Raw genomic sequence first — 25,079 nt, 5'->3', positions numbered from 1 at the left:
CACGCTGCGCGAATGGAAAAACAAAATTCATCCTCCGGGGGCGTCCAAGCAGAGAAAACGCCACGGACAACCGTAAAAGCAGCCACCGCTGCTGCGAGGAAAAACCGGCGTACTTCGGACCCGTTACGGACGCATCATTAAACCTTTTCCTCCCGACGAAACACGGCGATGCCGAGTCGTTGCCTGCACGCCTGTTGTTGTCCTATAGAAACTGCAAGCCCGGCGTCGTTTGGACGCGGTGGCGAGCAGTCCCACGTCGCCAGGTTGGCGCCAAGTTGCCTGAAGTATTTCGTCGTTGTTGTTTCGTTTTGCTTTTGATTCAGTCGACTGCTTTTGAACACACAGTGACATGACCTGGATTAGCGTTAATCCCAGACCAAAGAAACTGGCTTGACTCCCCGCGCGAGGCACCACCGTCTCGGTTTGGCTGATCACGTGATGAGGAGGAATGAAGACTACGTCTGCATCGAAGGGAAGGGTGCATGGTGCCATAGAGTTTCTTTCCTAGAGGGAAAGCTGGCGGCGCTGCACTTCAGCCACCACGGACGCTCAAAGCATCATGGGGCGGTGAGCTACTTGGTGCGGGACAGTCGGATTGTTTCGGGAACACAGGGTGGCACTACTAAGTCGTTTTATTCCAAAAACGCTGTAATGCGTGTGTGCGCGCGTACGCGCTGCTTCAGAGAAGAGCCGTCAAATTGTGTGCCCCGCGCGCAGACGACTTTGGCGCGAACGTAGTGTGCAAATGTCATAGTAGCGAAAACGAAACAGTACATGACACCAATAAAAGGTTTCTATTTTCTGAAATGCCATTAAAAACCCTCTTAAAATGTTTAAGCAGCAAGATTTTTTTTTTTTTGAAAACCTATTTACTTTTAAAAGTGCGCCTGTTAAGCATGAAATATTAGTTGTTGCCGTGTTCAATACTTGGCCAATAGGAGAGCTAGCCCTCTCTTATTTTAGGTAAACTTTGCATTTACATGCTTTTCTGCTCGTTTGTTGCAATTCATAGACCGGATATTGAATGTTAGGGCATTCTTGATTATCGAACACCGTTTATTTTTGTATTATTTTTTGGCCAAAAGTTGTGGTTCTGCAGTCGGTAGCTCACCGGCTCGTGATGCTTTGATCGCCCATGGTGGCTGAAGTGGCCTTGAGGGAGCTCCATGTAAACTCCCATAAGACGGGGTGCCAGCTTTCCCTCTAGGTAATAGTATGCACGGAACTGTCTAGGTAGGTGCATACTCGTCGTCAGGCGCGCGTGGAAGTGTTGGAGCGATACTATGGTAACCAAGAACACGTGTTTTACGTGGACGTTGCCGGCCCACACCACGGGGGGTGGTACACGGCCGCAGTCGTACAAAACACAAACACAGTTAACGGGCTCACTTTCAAAGCCTACAGCGCAACACACGTGGAGGAGATTGCCATTGCTCTGGCTCTCACGAATCCCAAGTCAAAACACATCATCACCGAATCGCGAGAGGCCTGTCGGAACTACGAGTTGGGCTGGGCTCCCCCGCTTGCCTGGCGCATACTGGAATATAGCTGTCGATGCGAAGATCCAACTCCACGCAACCTGATTTGGGCCCCCGGTCATCAGGGGCTCCAGGGAAACGAACAGGCCGATCAGGCCGCCCGCGCACTCTCTCCCCGGGCTATCTCCCTGTCCTTGGAAGGGTACTCCCAATCAGACAATCTGGCCTTTCCATTCAAACAAATCACCTATTACTACAAGGAGGAGCACCGGCGCTACCCGGGCCCTTGTAAGGGTCTGGATCGCGCTGATGAGCGCCTCCTCATCAAAATTCTTACTAACACTGTACTGTGCCCGGCGGTGCTTAAACATTTCAATACATCCTTTGATTTCGCGTGCCAGTTATGTGGGGAGGTGGCTGACACCTTCCACATGGTTTGGGCGTGTAAATCAAACCCATCTATCCCCCCCAACCCCAACCCCACCAGAGAGGACTGGGAGGCGGCCCTGCTCGGCTGTCAAGACCTAAAGAGCCAAAAGGCCTTGGTTCAACGGACGCGGGCGGCGTTGCTTGCCAATGGGGCACCGGAATAGAGGCTCCACCTAGTATTGTAAGGGAAAGGGCCAATAGGGTCCTACCCCAATCACCTTTCTGTAAAAATTTAATTGCCCATAAATATTTTTCACCACCACCACCTAAGTAGTAATATGCACTCTATGAACGGAACGACCGAAATTGAGTTGGAAACGACTGGCGGAGGTCGTCTACAGGTAAAGATGTCAGAGGAGACAGCTCAAGACAGGATACGAGGAGTAAACTGAACCAGGAACAAAAAAGTGCATTTAGAAATGTTCGCTCTTTCAATTTTTCTGCAACACCACTTTGGTAGGAAAGATATTGTAAGAGGAGCGACTGTCCGCATATCATGCCACATCCTGGTGACAGATGTAAACGTCCTTGGACTGGTTGTCATAAACTGCGGGTATATCCCCTTTCTTTGCACTCAAAAACTTCGTGTGCGCAGCTTCTAGCACCATATCTTCGGGCACGGATTTTTCTGTTGCTCTCTGCTCGAATCTCTCGAGCCTGTTACTTTGCGCGAGTTGCATTGTATTGTAAATCACTTTGTGTGTGCTCGTACGAGTGACTGTGAGATCCTCTGTATCGTCTCTTTGCTGTATAAACTTTCTTTTGTTTGTGGACCTTTGGCTCCGAACTAGTCTCTGGCTTACGACCGGCGAAAGCTGGGCACAAAACGACCGCCCCCCTTCTCGCTTGGTAGCTGGTTTCTGGCTAAGCTTGCAATGCTGAGTCGAAGATAACTCCTTTGTGACCGAGACCGCTGCCCCCACACGCTCTAAGGGTGTCTGGGAACTCACGCATAAGTGCGCGAAGAGGTGGCTGCCGTTAAAGACCACAGTTACGACACTAGGCGTGGAATTTACTGATGCCAACGATGACGTTTGCCACGAAGTTGGAAGTGCGAAATGCAAAAACAAGAACGTAATCATCCGCTTCACTAGCTAGTCAGAGCGGAACAGCATCCTGACTGAAGAAGAGCTTGCATTGGGGCTAGTTGGTTCATGATTGAAGTTCAGAATGCCGCAAAAGACAACACAGGAAAAATAGGGGATGACACAAAGAGCGCCTACTACCAACTGAATTTATTGCGGAAACACCCTCTTTTATAAGGCAAGACATATCAAGCACGAACCGGGAGCAGAAAAAACACATATTCATGGTTTGAATTCACATTTCGCAACACCATCGGCACAAAAGAAAAATCTACAAGAACAACAAAAAAAAAACACAGAATCTAGAACTATACGTGGCCGTCTAAGAAACCCAGCTCCTGGCGGCAGAGTTTAATCGATGAAGTGCTAATGCACGTGGACCCAGCTTTCTGTATATGGTATGCTTCTATAATCTATCTTTCAAATCGCTCCCTGCCTCTGCCGATAAACGTTGCCTTTTCCAGTATCAGTCCGCAATCTCTGCATTCCCTACAGTGATCCGGCAGGTTGCCCCTGTCATTGTTTTTAATTGTTCTCCTGCGCTCGCTAGCTCTCTCGTTGAAACACCGGCCAGTCTGGCCAATGTAGGCGGATCCACAGCTGAGCGGTATGCGATATACGACTTCGGACTTGCATTCAGTGAACCGTACCTGATGTTTGATAGCGCATCTTCGGGGTCGTCTGTTCATCATGGAGCAAATTTTTGCAAGCTTGCATGGTGCTGAAAACAACACATTTACACCATATCGACCCCCTGCCTTCTTGATATTGTGCGCTATCTTATGCATGTACGGCATTACCACCATAGGCCTCTTGTCTTCCTGCTTGCTTTGCGTATCACCGCTAGAAGTGGCCTTGATTCTTTGTAGCAGAGATTCACATATCGCTGTTATCATCAGATACGTGTGTCATCCCAATTGTGTCATCCCCTATTTTTCTTGTGTTGTGTCTTTTGCGCCATTCTGAACTTCAATCCTGACTGAAGCACCGAAGACACGCCCGACAACTGAGTTCATTGGATCTGATGGCCAAAATAAGCCAGTATTTGTTAACAAACATCCGACCCGAAGATATACGCAGTCGCATGGTGCGGCCACTTCTCATAAGAAGACAGCAGGCTGGAAGTTCATTTGGACAAGCAATGGAAAAATTCATGCAGGGAAAAGTAAAACGCCAACTGCTCTGCACATAACTTCAATGCATGATGTGAATCTTATGACGCCTGCAAACGAAGACTCCTCATGAGGCGAAAATGTGTGGCAAATGCCGAAAACCTCGATAAGTACCAACATTCCTGTCCCATTACTTACAGAGGATTTAAAAACAGACCTTGGAATCGAATACCTTTATGACACCCCGTTGAAACGCTCTCATAATAATGTCTGATCTCTTTGCAACAAATCTGACGAATTCTCTACACTACTGGCATGTTTCGGTTTCAACTTTGATGCACTCACCATATCCATGGCATGGTATGTGAACGACCATGTGTTCACACTTCCCTCATACGAAACATTTTTCCTAAATGGACAGAATGGACGGAAAGGCGTTTCGCGGCGTCGCAGTTGACCATCGTAACCAGCTCTGCAGCCGGGGCAGAGCGCTGCTCTAGCTGCGCGCGCTCCTGGCGCAATCTCCCGCACGCCCAAGGTGTTTATAGTTTTTTTTTGTGTGTGTGTATGCACCTCCCCAAGATAAATTATATATACATGCGGCACAAACGCATGTCATACTTCTCTTTGCAAGAAAGTGTCCTGAACCCGTTTGAACCAGAACGGAATGTCACTCCGGAGCCGAACCCGGAACTGAACCCGGAAGGCGCGAACCCGAATCGAACCCGAAAAAAATCCGGTTCGACCCCCTGCTTATATATTATATATATCGCGAATAGGTGCCCCGGACAGTTGGAAAGTTCCGAAACAATTATTTCGATCCCGACACGTGGTAGCAATTATTTTCACTAAGCGCAAAAGAAGGCGGTTCGCGTCAGGTTTCCTCTTGCTTTAAAAGACAGCCCACGTGACGCTTTAGGACGTTCATTACAATTTCTTGCTTTAAAAGCTTGCACTAAAGAAAAGATATCGACCTAGCTTCAGAATCCACCGCTCGTTGTAACGGGTGCCTTGCAAAAAGCCCCAGCTTATCAAAAGTGAGAACACAATGAGAGTAGTGTGTAGCTTCAGTCCTCGCCTGACAGCGCTGGTGGATAAGGGCTCCTTCCGAGTGATAGTCGCGGAGTAAGCAGCACTCACGTTTCCAGTCGCCTCCAAACGATGCTGTTTCCCCAGACCGCCGAGTCCACGCAAGCCATCCGTTCTGCCAGTGATTGTCCGGTGCAGACGCAGGCACCGCCGTGGACTTTCAACGGGACCCCCGGAAGGTGTCACGTAGGCGGCACGCGTACTATGAAACTCTGCGAGCGAGCGGCGAAACTTGGGTGCCTCTATTCAGCTTCCTGCGCATGCGGGCGCCGCCTGACGAATCACTCCTGCTGCCGAGGCTGGCGCAGCGTTGCTCTGCTCGAGATACCACGAATGCTTCGTCAGGCGGCGCTCAAACGCAGTTTGGCCTCAGGGACTTTAGTTTGGTCCGGCTCGGCACGCGCCTATCAATTTTAAGGCGGAAGCCTTTAATGTCTCATCGTTGTAAGCAGCAGTTGTCGACAGAAAATGTCACGCTTTTCAATTGGTGGAAATGGTCGTGACGTCACAGTGCGCGAATTTCAAACGGGGCCAATTGTACTTTGGCTAGTAACCATGCAACCAATTGAAGGGATCGTATAGTGATGCTCCAAGTAAGTGGGACTGAGCTTAGTTAATTGCTTAATTACCCAATTAGCCTAATTAGCTTTACTAGTCAGGTCATATAAATAAATAAAACCGATTAAGAAATTGGTCGAGCTCAGGAATCGAACCCCGGTCTTCGGCGTGAGAGACGAGCATGCTATCCACTCCGCCATGCCAGCTCGATGGTTTGGAATGAACAAAGGCGCGTCTAGTGAATACGGTGTCTTCACTCATTCTCATCCTCCTCCATTCCCTTCCGGCGAGGTTAGGTGTCCACTGACAAATGAGAGACAGATACATTTCCTTTCCTCAAAAACCAATTTACCGACGAGCGAGGCGTAGAACCGAATGGGCGATGGCGTTCTATGGACTCCTTGGCAGCGTTGCAAGACGCTGTCGCGTTCCACTCTTAGGGGCGAAGCTTAACATCTTAACCACACATCAGTGACCACACTTTAGGTAAAAAAAGTGCCCCCCCCCCCCTGAATTTTGTGACACAGTTACTGCGTAATTTCATTTCCTCAAATACAATTTTCATTTTCTTCATTACTGCTCCTCTTCATCTATCTTCTTTCACTCCCATTTCCTGCCTTCCTCTACGGTGCGGTTCAGGTGTCCACCGAGATGACAGAGAATTACTGCGCCATTTCCTTTCCTCAAAAAGCGTTGCGTTCAAAGGGCAAGGCAACGCGCCGAACGGGTGGTGGCGTTCCGTGGACTCCCTGGCAGCGCTACAACGCGCTGTCGCGTTCCACTCCTAAAGGCGCAGCTTAAGCGTAATTAATTAGCAGTTAATTAGTATTAGGGCATTAATAAGTAATTAACCATTAATTAGTGATTTGTCATCACTTAGTAATTAGTACTCAATTACATGTGACGCCACCAGTGCCACAGAAACAGCGAAGGTGGTGCGGAAAACGCTTCCGCCTCTACCCACTTTAGACAGTCAAAAGTGCACCCTGAATTTTTGCTCACGATCGAACGTCGGCGGAGAAGGGACGCGCGTGATACCGCGCCTCAGTAGCGTCGTTTGATCTGTCATTGCAGAGTGTAGCTGCAATATCTGCGCTATGACGTCCACATGGGCAGGTGTGTGCCGACCGGCGGGGAAAGCGCGCGCCCTTTTATCACGATGCAGCGTTGGCGCCACCGGCGAAAGCCCGGTTCGCGCCCGCTTCCTCCGGCCTGTGCTACGCTTGTATGACCCCGATCATTTCGGTACTACTATCGCTATTACTGAGATATATGACTTTATTGTGAGTAAACTGCACAAGTCAAAAAGACAGACGTGATAGGGTCCGGGATGCAGAGTTTCCAATATCTGACTGAGTACGAATTCCAATGCCATATTGCTGCAGTTTTTTATAGTTTTATTCTGAAAATGTCTGCAGCATCATGTAACCACACCCTGAGAATATATTTTAACGAAATTTGCATTTACACGATGAACAGAGACTTTTGGAAGTGATCTACAGAATATGAGCTTATATTTAAATTCGATACTGATACGAAAACGTAAACGAACAAAGTAAATCATGGACATAGGAGTGTTTATCAGCACTTGTATTGAAATAACGACGTATGTGTCCAAGCAGTCAAGTGCGCGTCTCTGCGCTACGTTTCCTCACGCTTTAATCACGCGCCTTTTTAAGGCGAAAGCCTTTAATGCCTCATACTGTCGTTATCAGACGCGTCGGCAGCCGTGTCGATAGATTTGTCCGCCTTTCGGCTCACTATTTAAAAAGGAACTGCGCCGAGGGTGGGAAAAGAACCAGGGCCTTTGGCATTTGAAGCGGAGACGCTATACCACTCCGTCACGAAGGCTCAAGGTTCGAGCATGAATAAAGGCGCATCTATTATAGTGAATGCATGGGTTTCATAAATAAAATAAAAGGAATAAAGTCAAGAAAATGAAAATGAAAAAATGAAAACAAGACAATAAACAAAATAAAAACAAAATAAAAATAAGATATAAAATAAAAATATGAAAACAAAATATGAAAAATAAAAAGTAAAGAAAAACAAACAGTGCGCCAGGAAACTCTTTCGCCTTAGAGCACTTTAGAGAGCCAAAGTGCCCCCTGAATCTTGTTCTTTCGCTTAACAGGCTGCCAATCATCTTCTTCAGTATGTTCATTATCAGTCAAGTGATCGATTCTGCCCATTGGGGTGACTATGGGCGCTGAGGCAGAGCCTAGCGATCGATAATGCGCCTCCGCGAAGCGAGCATTTATAGCTATCTGCGAGTACCCATGTTTTAAGCCGTGTCGTTTGTTCTCAAAGCGAGTGCTTTCTTGAGCCGTCCGCGAGGTGCCTGACCCCATTCTAGGTTGCTTGGCAAATTTCGAAAACGGAAAAGAGCAAGATCCTACCTCCGAATGGGTGCTTCCCGGCTTGTTTTCCGTGGAAAGAACAGAGAATGGGTTGGAGACAGATATCGTCGCAACCACTTCAAAGGCTTCGTCATCCGCCATGCTTTCGTCTGCGCCGAGCACGGCGTCAGGTTGGGCCGCGTTATCTGTGCCGCTGCAAAGCGATGTTACCGCGGCGTCTTGCCGAGGCTGCTGCGAAGCCATTTTGGCGGCTTCGGCGGTAGGCGTATCCGATGCATCCGGATGGTTTCCTGGGATAGTCTTTGACGCGGAATCGTTGAAATCGTCGTTTACAGGTGGCGAGGAACACGATGGGGGTGACCCATTCATTTTTGGGAGCCTAGCCCAAAAACGTCCGGGCCAAAAAGCTTCAAAAAGTCGGAGCGATGCGAACGTGCGTCTGTTCGAGACGGCTGCTTGCAACGCCACCCGGAAATTGTTGAAAACTATAGGTTACAGAGGAGACTGGTGCCACCACCGGACAAAAGTCTAAACAATAGGGAGGCAATCGCATGGCGACGCCTCCAAGCTGGGAACTTCGTAAACCCGGTCTGGGCATATCATGTCCATACAGGTAAAGAAAACGATAAGTGCAAGCACTGTGGGGCGAGAGGGACCCTCGAACACATAATATGGGAATGCGCTAGCTCCCCAGGGGCTAAAGAAAACAAATTGTAGAGAATCCTGGGAAGCCCTGCTGCGGAGCGAGGCCCCTGCTCCACAGCATCAAGCCATCCGCCTGGCGGAAGAAGCCGCGAGGAATCAAGACCTCTTCGCCTCTTTCTAATCGCGGAGGTCCCGGACCCCGTCACCAAGACCTGCGTGCCGGGGACGGGGAGTAGGGGGCAAAGTGGTGCGGAAAACGCTTTCACCTCTACGCACTTTAGACAGTCAAAGCGCCCCCTGAGCGTTTCACTCCGCTAAAGGTCAAACGTAACTGCGGCCGGGTCACGCGAAGGCTTGAAAGTGCGAGTGGTATTGCTTTCGCAATAAAACAGGTAATGGCTACCTTCCTCCCTTCCCTTACGGCGCGGTTCAGGTGTCCGCCGAGATATGTGAGACAGTTACTGCGCCATTTCCTTTCCTCAAAAACCAATTTACATATTTTTACGTTGTACGATCGCTTTTGGGCGGATCCGCCAAGCAGGGGGAACGCCGGTGACAGGCAGCGCGAGCGGTCGCATGCCACGTCGGCTCTACCAATGATCGCTGCTATTTGCGGTCCTCAACTCTTTCCCGTAGAAAGCTTGGCACCATCGTCTCCGGCAACCTAAGCGGCATCCGTGGACACCACATTTGCCAAGGTGCGCTGAATTTTGTTCCATTTTCAGTGCCTTGAAGACCTCGCCCCATCTCTGCGGCGCTAAGTCTAACGGTGGCAAGGCCTGCGCCGGCTGCGTTCGGGGTTTCTTCTGGGATTTTTTAACAGAGTACACTGTGGGGCCAGTTGGTCATACATAATCTGAACGAACAAACGTAGCGTTTAAACAAGACACAGAAAGATGAGGACAGGACGGGGCTACAACTTACAACTGAATGAAATCGATAAACGAAAGACACATCCCTTCTCGAGCAAAGACACGCATGCGCAAACTTGAAAGAATGACAAAACTGTGATAAACTAGAAAAATCCGGTAAAAGAAAAAGAGACGAAAAGGCGTGGAATAGCCACCGGTCATGAAACTGTTTACAAACGTCAAGTGCGTCTTAGAAAGTTTCTTTCTTTTTCCATTAGATAAATAGATGGTGTGCTAATGCACGTGTCACTACCGCGTTGTGATATTAAGGCGGAAGCCTTTAATGTCTCATCGTTGTAAGCAGCAGTTGTCGACAGAAAATGTCACGCTTTTCAGTTGGTGGAAACGGTCGTGACGTCACAGTGCGCGAATTTCAAACGGGGCCAATTGCACTTTGGCTAGTAACCATGCAACCGATTGAAGCGATCGTATAGTGATGCTCCAAGTAAGTGGGACTGAGCTTAGTTAATTGCTAATTACCCAATTAGCCTAATTAGCTTTACTAGTCAGGCCATATAAATAAATAAAACCGATTAAGAAATTGGTCGAGCTCAGGAATCGAACCCCGGTCTTCGGCGTGAGAGACGAGCATGCTATCCACTCCGCCATGCCATCTTTTTGTCTTTGTTGCTCCGCCATGCCATCTCGATGGTTCGGAATGAACAAAGGCGCGTCTAGTGAATACGGTGTCTTCACTCACTCTCATCCTCCTCCATTCCCTTCCGGCGAGGTTTAGGTGTCCACCGACAAATGAGAGACAGATACATTTCCTTTCCTCAAAAACCAATTTCCCGACGAGCGAGGCGTAGAACCGAATGGGCGATGGCGTTCTATGGACTCCTTGGCAGCGTTGCAAGACGCTGTCGCGTTCCACTCTTAGGGGCGAAGCTTAACATCTTAACCACACATCAGTGACCACACTTTAGGTCAAAAAAGTGCCCCCCCTGAATTTTGACGGGTGTCCACCGAGATATGTGAGACAGTTACTGCGTAATTTCCTTTCCTCAAATACAATTTTCATTTTCTTCATTACGGCTCCCCTTTATCTATCTTCTTTCACTCCCACCTCCCTTCCTCTACGGTGCGGTTCAGATGTCCACCGCGATGACAGAGAATTACTGCGCCATATCCTTTCCTCAAAAAGCGTTGCGTTCAAAGGGCAAGGCATCGCGCCGAACGGGTGGTGGCGTTCCGTGGACTCCCTGGCAGCGCCACAACGCGCTGTCGCGTTCCACTCCTAAAGGCGAAGCTTAAGCGTCATTAATTAGCAGTTAATTAGTATTCAGGCATTAATCAGTAATTAACAATTCATTAGCTATTTGCCATCACTTAGTAATTAGTACTCAATTATATGTGACGCCACCAGTGCCACAGAAACAGCGAAGGTGGTGCGGAAAACGCTTCCGCCTCTACCCACTTTAGACAGTCAAAGTGCCCCCTGAATTTTTTTCATGAGCTTCCAGGATTTCCCTCGCCAATTGATCTTTACCCCTTCCTAAAATCTTCGTGCGGTTCAAAGAGGGAAAGCAACCTGGGCAGCTCTTGCAATGCTTTGGCAAGTGCTCATCAGTTTGCTGACGAAGCGAAGACGCGTGTTCACTCAGCCTCACGTTCAGGCATCTGCCCGTCTGCCCAATGTACACACTTTCGCAGCGTAGAGGGATCTGATAAACAATATCTGTGGCGCATGAGACGTGCGGCTTCTTGTGTTTTGTGCTACACCCTGAATTCTTGACGCTCTCATGATCTGCCAGAGCGCAAAGCTTTGAAAGCTTGAGGGGAGCTGAAAATACCACATCAATACCAAATTTTGCTGCCACTCTCTTCAAGTTGTGCGAAAGCCTGTGTACATAGGGCATAACTTCAATCTTCCTTTTCTGTTGTCCGGGTACATTTATCTTAGATAACTGTATGTGTTCTCTTGCTTTGTGCAACTTTTTCTTTAGAGTTTCTGCGACAGCCACAAGAACATCGCCAGGAAAGCCTGCTTCTTTAAGTCTTCGAACCTGGTTGTCAAAACTACTACCAACTTTGTGCGGACATGACTTGAGGAGCGCCGACCTGAGACATGTGGCTGCTATGCCTCGATTAATGAGCTTCGAATGTGAAGAGTCGTAAGGTAGTAGCGCTTTCTTGGACCGTGGCTCGTAAGCCCAGCAAAAATGACCAACAGAATTAAAATACAGGTGAATATCTAAAAACTGAATGGAATCGTGAGCCGGAAGTTCTATGGAAAAATTCAGTGACTTCATGATACCTTTGAATCGGGTTAAAATCGAGTCTGCAACTACACTCAAGTCATCTCTAGACGAAAGGTTGAGAAGAACAAGGAAATCATCTACATATCTAAAGACACGTACAACGCGCTCATCGTTCAACTGAGACTGAAGCAAACGTCCAAACTTGGCAAGAAAAATTTCACATAGCACAGGGGCGACACTTGAGCCAATGCATATCCCACGTTTCTGGACATAGAAATGTTCTTTGTGGCTTATGATTGTAGAATTGAGGTACAGGGCCAAGAGTTCCAGAAATGATTCAATACTAACACCACATGAATTCTGAAAAGACACCTCACCCGCCTCTTCAATACACTCTCTCACAGCAATGAACAGTTCATCGTGCGGCACCGAGTAAAAAAGTTCCTCTATATCCACTGAAAATGCAGAGTTTGCACCGCACACGTCACTCCGTAGGATGTCAACTAAGACGGCTGAGGAGGCGACTTTAAAAGGGTCCACAGTACAAAGGGTCCTCTTTGAACCGCACGAAGATTTTAGTAAGGGGTAAAGATCAATTGGCGAGGGAAATCCTGGAAGCTCATGAAATATCACACGCGGTAGTGACACGTGCATTAGCACACCATCTATTTATCTAATGGAAAAAGAAAGAAACTTTCTAAGACGCACTTAATGTTTGTAAACAGTTTCACGACCGGTGGCTATTCCACGCCTTTTCGTCGCTTTTTCTTTTACCGGATTTTTCTAGTTTATCACAGTTTTTTCATTCTTTCAAGTTTGCGCATGCGTGTCTTTGCTCGAGAAGGGATGTGTCTTTCGTTTATCGATTTCATTCAGTTGTAAGTTGTAGCCCCGTCCTGTCCTCATCTTTCTGTGCCCTGTTTAAACGCTACGTTTGTTCGTTCAGATTCTTCTGGGATTCCACGGCTATGGCGGTCCAAGGCCAAGTCACCGGATACGATCCCACCTCCATAGGGATCGTTAACATGGAAACCGTTCAACATGAAGAGCCTCTTCCCAGCGAGGAGGAATATCTCCAAGACATGGTCCGCGTATGGCGCGGACGCAGGAAGACTAAGGCCTCCAGGGACGCCAACATGGACGCCGGCCAGCAACGGGTGGCGGGACGCTCTGTACATGTGCAGGGCGAGAACGCGCAACATGCAGCTGCGCAACAAGCAAAACAGCCCCGGTGGCGGCCGCAACACACGCCCCGCATCGGGAAAGACGAAATCATTGTGGTGCTTAAGCGACGAGAAACCATCGACCTGAAGGCCACCTTAGGTTCTGGACAAGCCGGCGCTGCCGTTCGCAGCATCATCGGGGACGCCGCAAGTGTGGGGCATGCAGTGTGGCCCGTGTGGGAGCAAAATGTTTTCGTGTGCACACTGCAATCAGTGGTGTTACGTTTCGGGCGAATCGACGAACGACGAGCAAGCGGCGACAAGGTTGTCTGGAACGCCTTTATTCCAACTTGGCAGACGGGCAGGAAAGAGCGGCGCAGAGACAAGGTGTTGCTCTTTCCTGCCCGTCTGCCAAGTTGGAATAAAGGCGTTCCAGACAACCTTAGGTGTCGCCGCTTGCTCGTCGTTCGTCCATTCGCCCGAAACGTAACAGGTGGAGGCAGCGGTGGGGTTCGACGACTACGAGTTCCGCGGCGGTTGTCGGTGAGTGCCTGAGAGGTCTCTTTTGTTCACCAGGTAGCTTGAAAGGTGAAAATAGACTGTCACTGACTAGAAAGGGCAGTGGGTGGAAAGCAGCCAGATTTTTTTCCTCGTAAAGTTTTCGGTCGTAGCAAGATGGATCTCGGTGCGATTGTTAAGCCCGAATTAATGATCTTAGCCGAAGAGCTGGGCGTAAAGGTGGCGAAAGCCATGAGAAAGCCCGAGATCATCTCGGCCATCGAAAAGTGTGGCGCGGACGCCGATGAAATTTTAGAATCTTGGACCGAGGTGCAGAGGAAACGGAAGAAAGAAGAACTTGAGCTAGAAATGCTTAAGCAAAAGGTTAAGAAGGACGAGGAAGCCATGGCGGTCGATATGTCGACAAAATTGGACATGCGAAGTCTCTTGCAGCCATTTTGCGTCGTGGGAGACATAGGACTCTACTCAGTAAATTTTGAGCGGGTGTGCAGAAAAGGGGGCTTCGTGGAGTCCAGCTGGCCACAAAGGCTTCTGAGCATGCTGCCAGCGGAAGTGGCTGACGTTTTGGCAAGGTTAGATTGCAAAGAGGCGGATGATTACTCGTCCGTAAAAACCTGCCTACTAAAGAAGTTCAGGTTGTCCCCTGAGGTTTTTCGAATAAAGTTTCGAGAGGCAAGGAAACAGCCGGAAGAAAGCTATGCTGAGTTCGCTTACAAGTTAATGGGCTTTCTAGAGAGTTGGCTCCGCGGTGTAGACTCTTATGAGGACCGCGAAAAGGTGCTAGCGCAGATTGCACTTGAGCAGTTTTTCTGTTCTATTCCTTCAGCCCTGAAGGATTGGATTCAGGACAGGCCAGATGTAAAAACCGTACAAGTGGCGGCAGATTACGCAGACCTGTATTTCTCCAGACACGAGAAAACGTTTAATAACGAAAAGCTTAGCTTTGTCCGAAGCCACGAGCGAGGAACGGTTCGTGCGTTGTCTAAAAACGCAGAGCGTTCGACGCATGTTCCACCTTCAAAGGAAGCCATGGTAAAGAGAGGGTGTGGTTGATGGTCCTTTGCGATCACAAAAAAATTACCGACGATTACGTTACTTCCTAATGCGAAATTTGAGCGCAGCAAATAAGCTGTTTCACCTTTTCGATAGATTGAGGCAAAGAAATCGAGCAACACATGTATGCGCTATCACAGAATTTTTTTTTTTAGCAGACGGAGGACTTCCATCGGTCGTCTCGCTCATGGCTCAGAAAGAACTGGCAGATAATTTCGCAGTGGCGAACGGCAGCGGCAATTTCGGCTCGGGCGGTGCACATATACAGATCCGCCGCCACCGATCTGGCTCTCTGATTGCCACCGCACAGGGCGAACGGCAGCGGCAATTTCGGCTCGGGCGGTGCACATATACAGATCCGCCGCCACCGATCTGGCTCTCTGATTGCCACCGCACAGGGGTTGCATTGGAGGAGGAGCGAAGAAAGGAATTAAGTTCGAGCCGGCGCTTTCACAACCGGAGACTCGCAGGAAGAGGGGGGAGGGGGGCGGCGTGTACACCCAGCGGCAAACGATGGGGGCAGAAGCGCGCGCAGCAAGCGGACAACACGATAAAGGGAGGAGGGAAGAGATAGCAGCGACTGACTGATGCCGCTGACGCCGATAGTGAGTCAACCCCAGCTGCGGATGAAAGGGGGGCGGAGCTGGTTACGAGGCCGACGCCGACGACGACGCGAAACCCAGGAACGGACGCCAAAGAGCTGCGCTCTAAAATGAACAAGGGAGGGGAAAACCTCAGGTTGCTTGAGCCAACGTTTCGACAAGGGGACTTGTCTTCGTCTGGGCAAAGCGTTCATCATTGGCAGGGATTAAATAGGGCCTTCGCTCCGAGGAGGAAGGCCCCGGGGGTGGGGAAGGAAAGTGGTGTGAGACGGGATGGTGGTGGTGTAAAACATTTATGTATACTATATACAGAGGTATTGCTTGGACCGTGCCTGAAGGGCCCGGCCCTCACAATCACTAGGAGGGATCCCTAGTCCGGGACCCCTGTGGCTTCCGCGGCGGCCCGGGCTCTTGTCACCAGGGCTCGTTGGTCCTGGAGAGTTGAGCAGCCGAGCAGGGCAGCCTCCCAGCCCTCTCGGGTGGGGTGGGGGTGGGGTGGGAAAGCAGGATTGGCAGGGCATGCCCACACCATGTGATACGTGTCCGCAAACACTTCCCCACAGTGTGGACACTCGCCCGAAAAGGCCGAATTGAAATGTTTGAGCACTGCCGGGCACAGTACCGTGTTGGTGTAGAGGCGAAGTAGCCAACGCTCCTCTGCCTTCTTGAGGCCTTTACAGGGGGGTGGGTATCGGCCGTGAGCGTTTTGATACAGGAGAGAGATCTCCCGAAAAGTAATAGCCGGATTAAAATCAGTAGCCGGATCAGGCGGCGAGAGAGGCGATGCCCGGTGGTTAAGCGCGCGGGCGGTAGTGTCCGCTACCTTATTTCCCCCTATCCCCGCATGTGCTGGGGCCCAGATGATGGTGCGCCGGGTTGGGAAATCCCGGTACTCACAACTGTGTAAAATTTGGAAAGCACGATCTGGAATTTGGCCCTGTTCAAAATTGCGGCAAGCTTCTCTTGAGTCGGTGATAATGACTCGGGACGCTGGATCCGCAGCTGCAAGTGCGATAGCAACTTCCTCCGCGAATGTAATGTTGGGGGCACGGAAGGTGAGGCCCTGAACTGGGTTGTTTTGGTGGACAACGGCAGCCGTGTACCAATCGCCATGGTGTGGACCTGCCGCGTCCGTGTAAAATACCCCTGGTCGAGCACCGTACTGCTTGGAAATGGCCTCCGCTCGCGCGAGGCGGCGGCCATCATGGGCATCCTTTGTCATGTTATTGGGGAGGGGGCCAACCTTTAGTGCGAAGCGCCAGGCCTCGGGCATGGATACACGCTTCTCCTCTTGGGTTGTGTAATTGATGTGGAGGCGGGTCAGTAGGCGGCTACCCGCACGTGTTTTGCTTAACCGCAAGTATTGATTGCTGAGATGAGCCTCGCGCAGCTCCCCAAAGGTGTTCGTCATCCCCAGGCCGAGGAGACGTTGGTTGGATGTTGCAATTGGGAGGTCGAGAGCTCTCTTATAGATTTTTCGGAGAATCACTTCGAAAGCGTTCTCATCGCATTTGCGCAGGTGGAGGTACGGTGCCGAATACAGGATTCGACTGGTTACGAATGCATTCGCCAGCCGCAGGGCGTCTTTGCATCGCAACCCCCCTCGTTTGTTTGATACCCGGCGGACCATACGGCCCACCTGATCCCCCACCTTGCGGAGTTTCTTCAGCGTGGTGTCAATCTTGCAGTTCTTTTGTATGTAGAGTCCCAATACTCTGATTTCATCGTGTTCAGGTATCGGGCCACTAAGCAGGGAGAGGGCAATTTTGGTTGTGCACCTTGGATTGGGACGTATGTGCACGAATTCCGATTTGTTCGGGGAGCACTCAAGGCCGCAGCGGTGTGCATAATCGTCCACAATAGCCGCCGCTTGCTGCAGGTTGGCCTCGATTTCTCCAACCGAACCGTGTGTTGCCCAGAGGGTGATGTCGTCCGCGTATAGGGCATGCTGCACACCCGGGACCTCACCCAGCAGGGTAGGGAGCTTCATCATGGCCAGATTGAAGAGAAGAGGCGAGAGGACTGCTCCCTGTGGAGTCCCTCGCGTACCAAGTTGGTACGGGCCATGTTCACTGTCTTGGAGTCGAATATATGTTTGCCGATCTGTGAGGAATTGCTTGATGTATTGGAATGTGTTGTATCCACAGTTCACTTGGGACAGGTGGGAGAGGATGATATCATGAGTAACATTGTCGAAAGCCCCCCGCAAGTCCAATGCGAGGACCACCTTGTCATCGCTAGGGTGCTCGACGGGATCAAGAATCTCTCTATGAAGTTGCAGCAGCACATCTTGTGCGGACCGGTGTGGGCGGAACCCGTACATGGTGTCTGCAAAGGCGTTGTGCGTTTCTAGGTAGGTGGATAGTCTGTCACGGACCATGGTCTCCATCAACTTCCCCACACAAGAAGTGAGAGATATGGGCCGGAGGTTGTCAGTGTTGAGAGGTTTGCCTGGTTTGGGTATGAATGTGACGAGAGCCGTCTTCCAATCCACTGGGAGAGGCGTACCTCCCGTCCAGATGGCATTGAAGTATTCGAGCAGCCGCTCGTAGGCCGGTTCGGGTAGGTTAGCGAGAAGTTTCACAGTTACCCTGTCCCTGCCCGGGGCTGTCCCTCGTTTCATTTTGGCCAGGGCCGCTTTAAGGTCGTGAAGCTGGAACGTTCGATCCAGCTCTGCGTTCTCAGAACCTGCATAAGAGTACGCCGGACCACGCGAATCCTGGTCTGTGTACAGATATTTGTCTCGGAGCGCGTCAGCCAGTTTGGCTGTGTCTCCGTTGAAGGCGTGAATTGCTCGTTGAAGATGTTTTTGTGTTTCGGTGTGGGTTTGGGTCGGATCAATGAGGGCGCGGAAAAGGCGCCACGTGCTCCGGCTCGACATTTGCCGAGCAGCGGTGTTGCATCGGTCTACCCAGTTCGAGTCGGCGAGTTGGGCCGCATACTCTGCCGCTTGTTGGGTGAGATCCGCGATGCGGATTTTGAGTTGCCGATTGTACTTCTGCCGGCGCCATCGGCGGACGAGGCTGTGCCGGGCCTCCCAGAGGTGAAGGAGGTGGTTGTCCACCGCCGGGTTCGCCTCTGAGAGCTGAACGTGGTGTTCGGTATCTTTGAGTTGGCAGATGAGGTGTTGTGACCAGGTAGTGTAACCTTGATCCGCTATAGGGGTAGGGTTAGTGTAGTTGGATCTGAATTTGGTCCAGTCTGGAAGGGTTGCTTTAGTGTGAGGTCTTGTAAGGGGTTTGGTGCGGATTGTGGTCGCAAGAATGCAGTGGTCGCTACCCAGGGTTTCCTCGGTGTTGTGCCATTCTGCATATCTAATATTCTTGGTAAAGGTGAGATCTGGGCACGTGTCGCGTGCCACGGAGTTCCCAATGCGAGTGGGTTGTGCAGGGTCCGTGTGAAGAGTAAGGCCCAACGTTGACGCAAGTTCCGCCAGCTTGCGCCCTCGTTTTTCTTCACGTATGTATCCCCATAAGGGGCTGGGGGCATTAAAGTCCCCAACGATTATGAGGGGGTCCCTGTTCGCCACCTTTAACGCCCGACTGAATAAGTCTGCAAATGTGACGTTTGGAAGTTTGGGAGAGCTGTAAACGTTGAGTACGTGTAATGGGGGGTCCTGTTTGCGTAGCGGAAGGATCGTCACCATCGCATACGAGAAAATCGCCTTGTAATCCAGGTCCACCGGGGAGGCCGTATAATTTTTATGTACGCAGAGGCAGCTCTGCGCATCCTGCTGATACACCGAGTAATTTGTGAGGGTGGCTGCGTCCCCCGGCTCTTGGAGGGCCACTACAGCAGGAGGACTGGGGAACGTTGTTAGGAAAAGCCGTAGGTCGGCCCGTTTAGTACGGGCCTTGAAACCTCTGCAGTTCCACTGTAAAATTTGGACAGGGGCCGAATTGCTGCGTGAGTACCATCGCGGTTTATGAATGTCCGCCATGATTATGATTAGAATTTATGCTTACTAGGAAGGGGCCCGCCTCTGAGCCGGGTGCCCCAATGACAGCAGGTTGCGTCACGCTGGGCAGGTTGAGGGCGGGCTCCTGTTCCTCATGTGCGACTTTTGGTCTACCAGCCTTAATATTGGGGCTCCTTATACGCTTGAGTTGGCCGGAGCGCCTGGTAGTTAGAGTTTGTTTCGTCATATGTGCGGCTATAATGGTAGGAATTTTGTCTAGAGCCGCCTTGATGGTGGTTGCGATTTGCATTTCTAAGGCGGAGAATGCGGAGTTCATCTGGGCCTCCAGTGCGCTAACCCTCGCCTCAAGCGCAGACTGCGCGGTTGCAGTCTGCGCGTTCGCCGGTGTGTCGCTATCCATCTCCTCCACCGCGGGGGGAGTGGGCCTCTGGGTTGGAAAATTTTGGCGCGCCTCAGTGAGGGCAAGACGCTTCTGTAGGTTAGCGATTTCCTCTTTGAGGGCGGAAATTTGGGATTGCTCGGCCGTTTTTGTCGGCGGTTTGGAAGGGGGGGTATGAGGAGGGGCTGCCCTGCCCTTGCTGCTCACCTGGGATCCCTGGATGACGGCTTGCGCCCATGTCCGCGAAGAACCTGGTGGGGGGGTACTCGTTCGTTTCTCCACGTCGGCTTGGGGTGGCGGTGGTACTGCCTTAGGCAACTCCGGCTTGTCGGTAGATGGACCGCCTGGCTTTCCGGGAGATGGACCGCCTGGCTTGCCGGTAGATGGAACGCCTGGCTTGCCGGTAGATGGAACGCCTGGCTTGCCGGTAGATGTACCGCCTGGCTTGCCGGTAGACGGACCGCCTGGCTTGCTCGGGGGCTGGTTGGCTCCCTTGTCCTTGGCTTGGCGGGGCCGCCGTTTCCGGCGTTTACGGCGGCCCTTCTTGTGCGTCGGTCCCCGCTCCGGGCGCAGGGGCTGGGGGGTTCGATACTTTGCAACGCACCCGCGGGCCCCCGTGGTATGGGCTCCGCCGCACAGAGAGCATTTTGGAACGCACTCGTGAGAGACCCGCACCCCCTCAACGAACTCGGCTTCTTGCCCGCACACACCACATTTGTCCGGTCTTGGGCCGGGGCAGGCGTCCATACGGTGACCGACAACACCGCAGTGACCGCAGGCCGGGATGGTGCGCTGGTATTCACGGACTTGGATGAGCATGCACTCGTAATGTACGTAGCGCGGCTTCAGCTTTCCGGAAAATGTTATTCGCGCCTTGTTTGACGTGCCGAATTTGCGTATCTCCAGAATCTCGCCATGGCGCCACTCGAGACTTGAGCGGAGAGATTCCGCTGTGTCTGTATTTCGTACTGTTACCACGCCGTAACAGACGTTACCACCGTCTTGCCTTAGGTGGCCTGTAAGTTGGACTTTCTTATTTTGCAGATTTATCTCGAAGTCCCCGATAATATTATCTGCAATTTCAGCTTTTGAAGTGTAAATTAGGATTAAATTTTGGTCGCGTACCGGAAGAATTGTGAAAAATTGCGAGCAGTCCGGTCCGAGGTAGGCTATGAACGCCCGCCCGTATCCGTTCTCCTCGAATACCTCTTGCAATGATACTCGAGTTCGCGGCTTGAGGACTACCACGAAGTCTTCGGGTGTCGGTTTGGGTAATGGCTGCGGCCTCCAGGTCGTAAGAGGCCGGCCCGCTGTGCGCTGAGCGAAGTTGTCGGAGCTGGCGCCAGCGGCGGGAGCGGCAGGGGTGGCCGCGTCGACGGACGCCGCTTTTAGGGCACGGCCCTGCGCTCGGCGAGCTACCGCGGCAGCGAGCGCGGCGCTCTTGAAGCTTGCTGCTGTTGTCTCACCCAGGTTCTGGGGATGAACGGTGGTCCACGCCATCGCCTCCGGGTCATATCCCTGGCTGGTGGCTTGTTGGAAAGCCATATTATCGCAGAGCAGGGGCTCCGCCGCGCCGGGCGTTGGCGCCGCTGTCAGGCCTAGCGGCGCCGTCCAGCGTGGTCGAAACTTCGCTTTGCCAGGATTTGTAAAAGGGGATCTCACCTCGGAAAAAAAGATATCCGCCTATCCCCTGTGACTTCCGGAGCACGGTGGTGCAGGTGTTGTTGGCCCGGGGTGGAAAAAATCCGGGGCTCCAGCCGAGAATCGGCAGAGCCGATGCGCACCTGCTGAACGCTCGGCGCGCGTCCTGGTGCCGGTGTTCGTGAGAGGGAATGCATGTCAGGAAGGGGAGGGAGGTGAACCTTGATTCGTTAAGCTGCAATAGTGGAAAAACTTATATCCGGGGGGTGTGTAATGAACAAAGGCTTTGAAGGGGCTGCGACGGGGGGAGGCGCTGTAGGACCTGAAAAACTCAGATAAGAGGATTAGTCAGCGTGGTACAGGGAAATGAGAAAAAGGCAAACAACATAGGCCGGCACTGGAAGGCGGGGCATTTCCAAGGAAGGGCAAGGCAGGGTGGGGGGGGGGGGGGGGGGAATAGCTCGAGTTCAGAGAAAGCCAAAAAGGTGGTGCGGAGGGGGTAACAGGAATGTCATGGTTTCCGAGAACTGATAATAGGGGATTAGGAGAAAAAAAAAAGGGGGGGGGGGGGGGGGGGTGAGTCACAGGGAGACGGTGAGAAGGCCGGAAATGTGGTGGAAGATATGACGTGGGAAGGGTGCAAAGAGCGATAGTATACTCGGAAGTACTTGTATTTGGCCGTGTTGGTTCATAACTTTTCAGGAGGACACAGGGGCGCAACAAAAGACCCAGACATAGAAGCAGACAGGGACAAGCCCTTGTCCCTGTCTACCTCCACGCCCGCGCCCCCCATCCCGCCCCTGTATCCTCCTGAAAAGATAATATACTTATGCGAGGTTCTAGGAAATGGTCTGAGCACGTGCAAGACATTTGTTAATTTAAAATTATGCTAACCCTGGAATGTACCTGAGAGATTCCAGGTTTCCTCTAGACATGTTAATCCCTGTTGGTTGCAGTGTTTTAAATTTGTGGATTAGGAATGCTTCTCTGTATTTTCTGTCCCTAGTCGATTGGAAGCCTGACTGAAGAATGAACAATTTGAGTTCGTCGAATTTGTGATGGCGTTGATTAAAATGGGTCGACACTGCCTTCTGTTCATTCCGTGTTGTGTCAGCCCGGTGCCCGTTTAATCTGGCACTCATTGTTTGCCCGGTTTACCCGATATATTGTTTCTGGCAGAAGGAGCACTGGAGCATGTAGATAATATTGGACGATGTGCAGTCAAAACTAGTCTTTATATCGAAACTGAAATCGTTTGCCGTACTTTTAACCGTAGTGTCCCTTTGTAAATGTTTGCATGTCTTGCATCTAGGTCGAGAGCATGAAGTTACTGTCGGTGGTGGTTTCTTACCGAGCCTAGCATGCACCAGGATGTCCTTCAGGTTTGTGTTGCGTCTGTATGTTACCCTTGGTGCGTCGGGAAATATTTTCTTAAGACGGTCGTTACCAGTTAAAATGGGGTGGTATTTCCGCAGGATATTGCTTATGTTTGGAAGCGCGTTTGAGTATTTCGTTATAAGTGCAGGAGGTCGTTGACTGTTAGCTTTTGTTCGTTTTTTAAGAACTACATCTCGTTTCAAAGTGGTTGCTCGTTGGAACGCATTATTGAGGGTTGTCTGTGGATGGTTTCTGGTGATCAGTGTGTTTTTTAGCGAGTGTAGGTGTTTCAGGTAGTCGTCGTCGTCGCTACATATTCTTCTTAGTCTCGTTGCCTGTCCTACGAATATACCTTGTTTGCAGTGTCTTGGATGATGGCTAGTGAAATCTAAGTATTGTTGTCGGTCAGTGGGCTTCCTGTAAAGTGTGGTTTTGAGCTTGCTATTTTCTAAACGGACAGTGGTGTCAAGGAAATTGACTTGCGTTTTCGAGGAGTTGAAGGTGAATTTAATGCTAGAGTGGCATGAATTGAAATGTGTGACGAATGTCTTTAGGGTCTCAGCCCCATGCTCCCATATCATGAAAATGTCGTCTATATAACGCAGGTATATAAGTGGTTTTTTTAGAAATGAATTTAGAAGTTGAGATTCTAGTAGCCCCATAAAAATGTTCGCGTAAGTGGGTGCGAAGGGAGTGCCCATGCTTGTTCCAAATACTTGAAGGTAGTAAGAAGAATCGAATTCAAAGTAGTTGAGTGTTAGTACCAATTCAAGTAGCGTGAGGTACACTTCAGTTTCGTGCGGGTGAGGACTTTGAGTTAGAATTTTGGAGAGTGCGTCGATACCTTCATTTATGGGAATATTTGTGTACAAAGCGGCGACGTCAAGTGTGACAAGTATGCTATCTGCTGGGATAATGGAAGCCTGATTCAGAGACTCTATTATGCGGAGAAAGTGCGGTGTATCCTCGACAAAGGAAGGGAGGTGGGTAGGAATATCTGCAAGATAGTTGTTCAGGAAAATTGATAAGTTCTCTGTGGGCGTGTTATTGTTTGAAGCGATAGGTCTGCCGGGGATATCTGCGGTAAACAAGTTTTCTGCGGAAACCTTATGGATTTTGGGAAGTAGGTAAAAGCGTCCTGCCTGTTTGTTTAGCGGATTTAAGAAGTGGTAGTCAGACTGCGTGATTAGTTCCCGTGATAATAAGTTTGCCAGTTTGTTCAGAATCAATTTGCAGAACTCTGAAGTGGGATCTGAATCTAATTTCCTATAATGACAAGGGTTGTTGAGTTGCCTAAAAGCTTCTTTTTTGTATTTTTCGGCCGGCAGGATAACTATGCTACCTCCTTTGTCTGCAGGCTTAATGACTATATCGGTTCTAGAAGCTAAGTGGTTCAGAGTAGCCTGTTCTGTTGGGGTGACGTTTCTGCGTTTTCGAGCTTGCTTTGTTTGGTCTATAATTTCTTTCGAGACAGATTTAATGTACAAGTCTAATTCGGGACTCTGCTGCGCTTCCGGCGTCCACCCCGTTGTTGTTGTCGCCAAACGCCTCTTTTATACAACCGCCTCGCGTCCTCTCCGCTCTATTTCGCATGCGCAGCTGGAGCCTGGAGGAGAGCCGGTGCCGACACAACCACCGCGGTGTATCGGGACGTCACGCGCATGCGCAGCTAACGGAGCGCCGGCACCGACGCGGCCGCCGCAGCCACGCTAACCGCACGACGTGCCAGGCAAGGCGAGACACCATCCCAGCTGCGGCGGTTGCCATGACAACGGCTATGCTCTCCGGCACCGACACCAAGTATGTTTCTCTATGATCACACGACAAGCGCGCAAAAATAAAGCGAGAGAACAACTACAAGAACATCACGCGCAGTCTCAACACTTAACTGGCCATATGATATGGCCGGTCATGAAGCTCATACTCTTTGGGCACTTATTTCCTGACATTGTGGCGCATGAGTTTTCCGACTCGTGAGCACAGAGGGAGTCGCGTAAGCGCCGAAGAAATAGCTTTAATAGATCGAACGCTCTGCATAGGAGCGTAGAAAAGCGATTAGAGAAAGCGTCAACAGTACATGCTCCAGCGAGACAGCGACTTCGCACGGATTCGCTCGCCGCAAAAACTAGGACCTGTTCGCATCTGTTGACGACCGGGCAAGGCGGAACCGCCGCGCCGCTGCTGTTTCTAGCTTTTCCACACCACGTCGCTGCTGGCGCCACACACAGATAAGTGAGAAAATTAGAGCATAAATTTAGGCTGTATACGTACCATAAGTGTATGCATGCTTACGTACGTTAAACTCAGGCGCATTCCCACTTCTAGTTCAGTGTTTGCTAGCAGAGACGCAAAAATAAACTCAGCCTATAGTGGCGCCACCTGGTTGTCAGGACGTGACTCATTACTGGCAACAAACCGACTCTCCTCTTAAGCCTGGAAGCGACAGAACCGTCACTCTGAATAAAAATAAAGCAAATTTATCACTTATACGTCTTCTTAAAGGCAAGGTGAGACGAAGCGAAAGACTGGTGCCCCAGTTATGACCAGTGAACGCACTG

General features: G+C 50.7%; 1 protein-coding gene and 1 long non-coding RNA gene across 2 annotated transcripts; one reads left to right on the top strand and one right to left on the bottom strand.

Annotated features, from left to right (window-relative positions):
• Window positions 1-13,460: 13,460 nt before the first annotated feature.
• Window positions 13,461-24,389, top strand: LOC149365199 (uncharacterized). Its single transcript, XR_016292805.1, has 2 exons — window positions 13,461-13,574; window positions 24,121-24,389. It is a non-coding gene; the product is annotated as an uncharacterized LOC149365199 (long non-coding RNA).
• LOC149365200 (uncharacterized) lies at window positions 19,115-21,551 on the bottom strand. Its single transcript, XM_089588232.1, has one exon. It carries the CDS (start codon window positions 21,046-21,048, stop codon window positions 19,129-19,131), a length of 1,920 nt encoding a protein of 639 aa, XP_089444358.1. The 5' UTR covers window positions 21,049-21,551; the 3' UTR covers window positions 19,115-19,128.
• Window positions 24,390-25,079: the final 690 nt, after the last annotated feature.

The sequence above is a fragment of the Amblyomma mixtum genome, chromosome 1, assembly GCF_055824585.1.
Source record: "Amblyomma mixtum isolate Tamu chromosome 1, ASM5582458v1, whole genome shotgun sequence".
Taxonomy (NCBI): domain Eukaryota; kingdom Metazoa; phylum Arthropoda; class Arachnida; order Ixodida; family Ixodidae; genus Amblyomma; species Amblyomma mixtum.
This window is presented reverse-complemented; position numbering and strand designations above follow the sequence as displayed.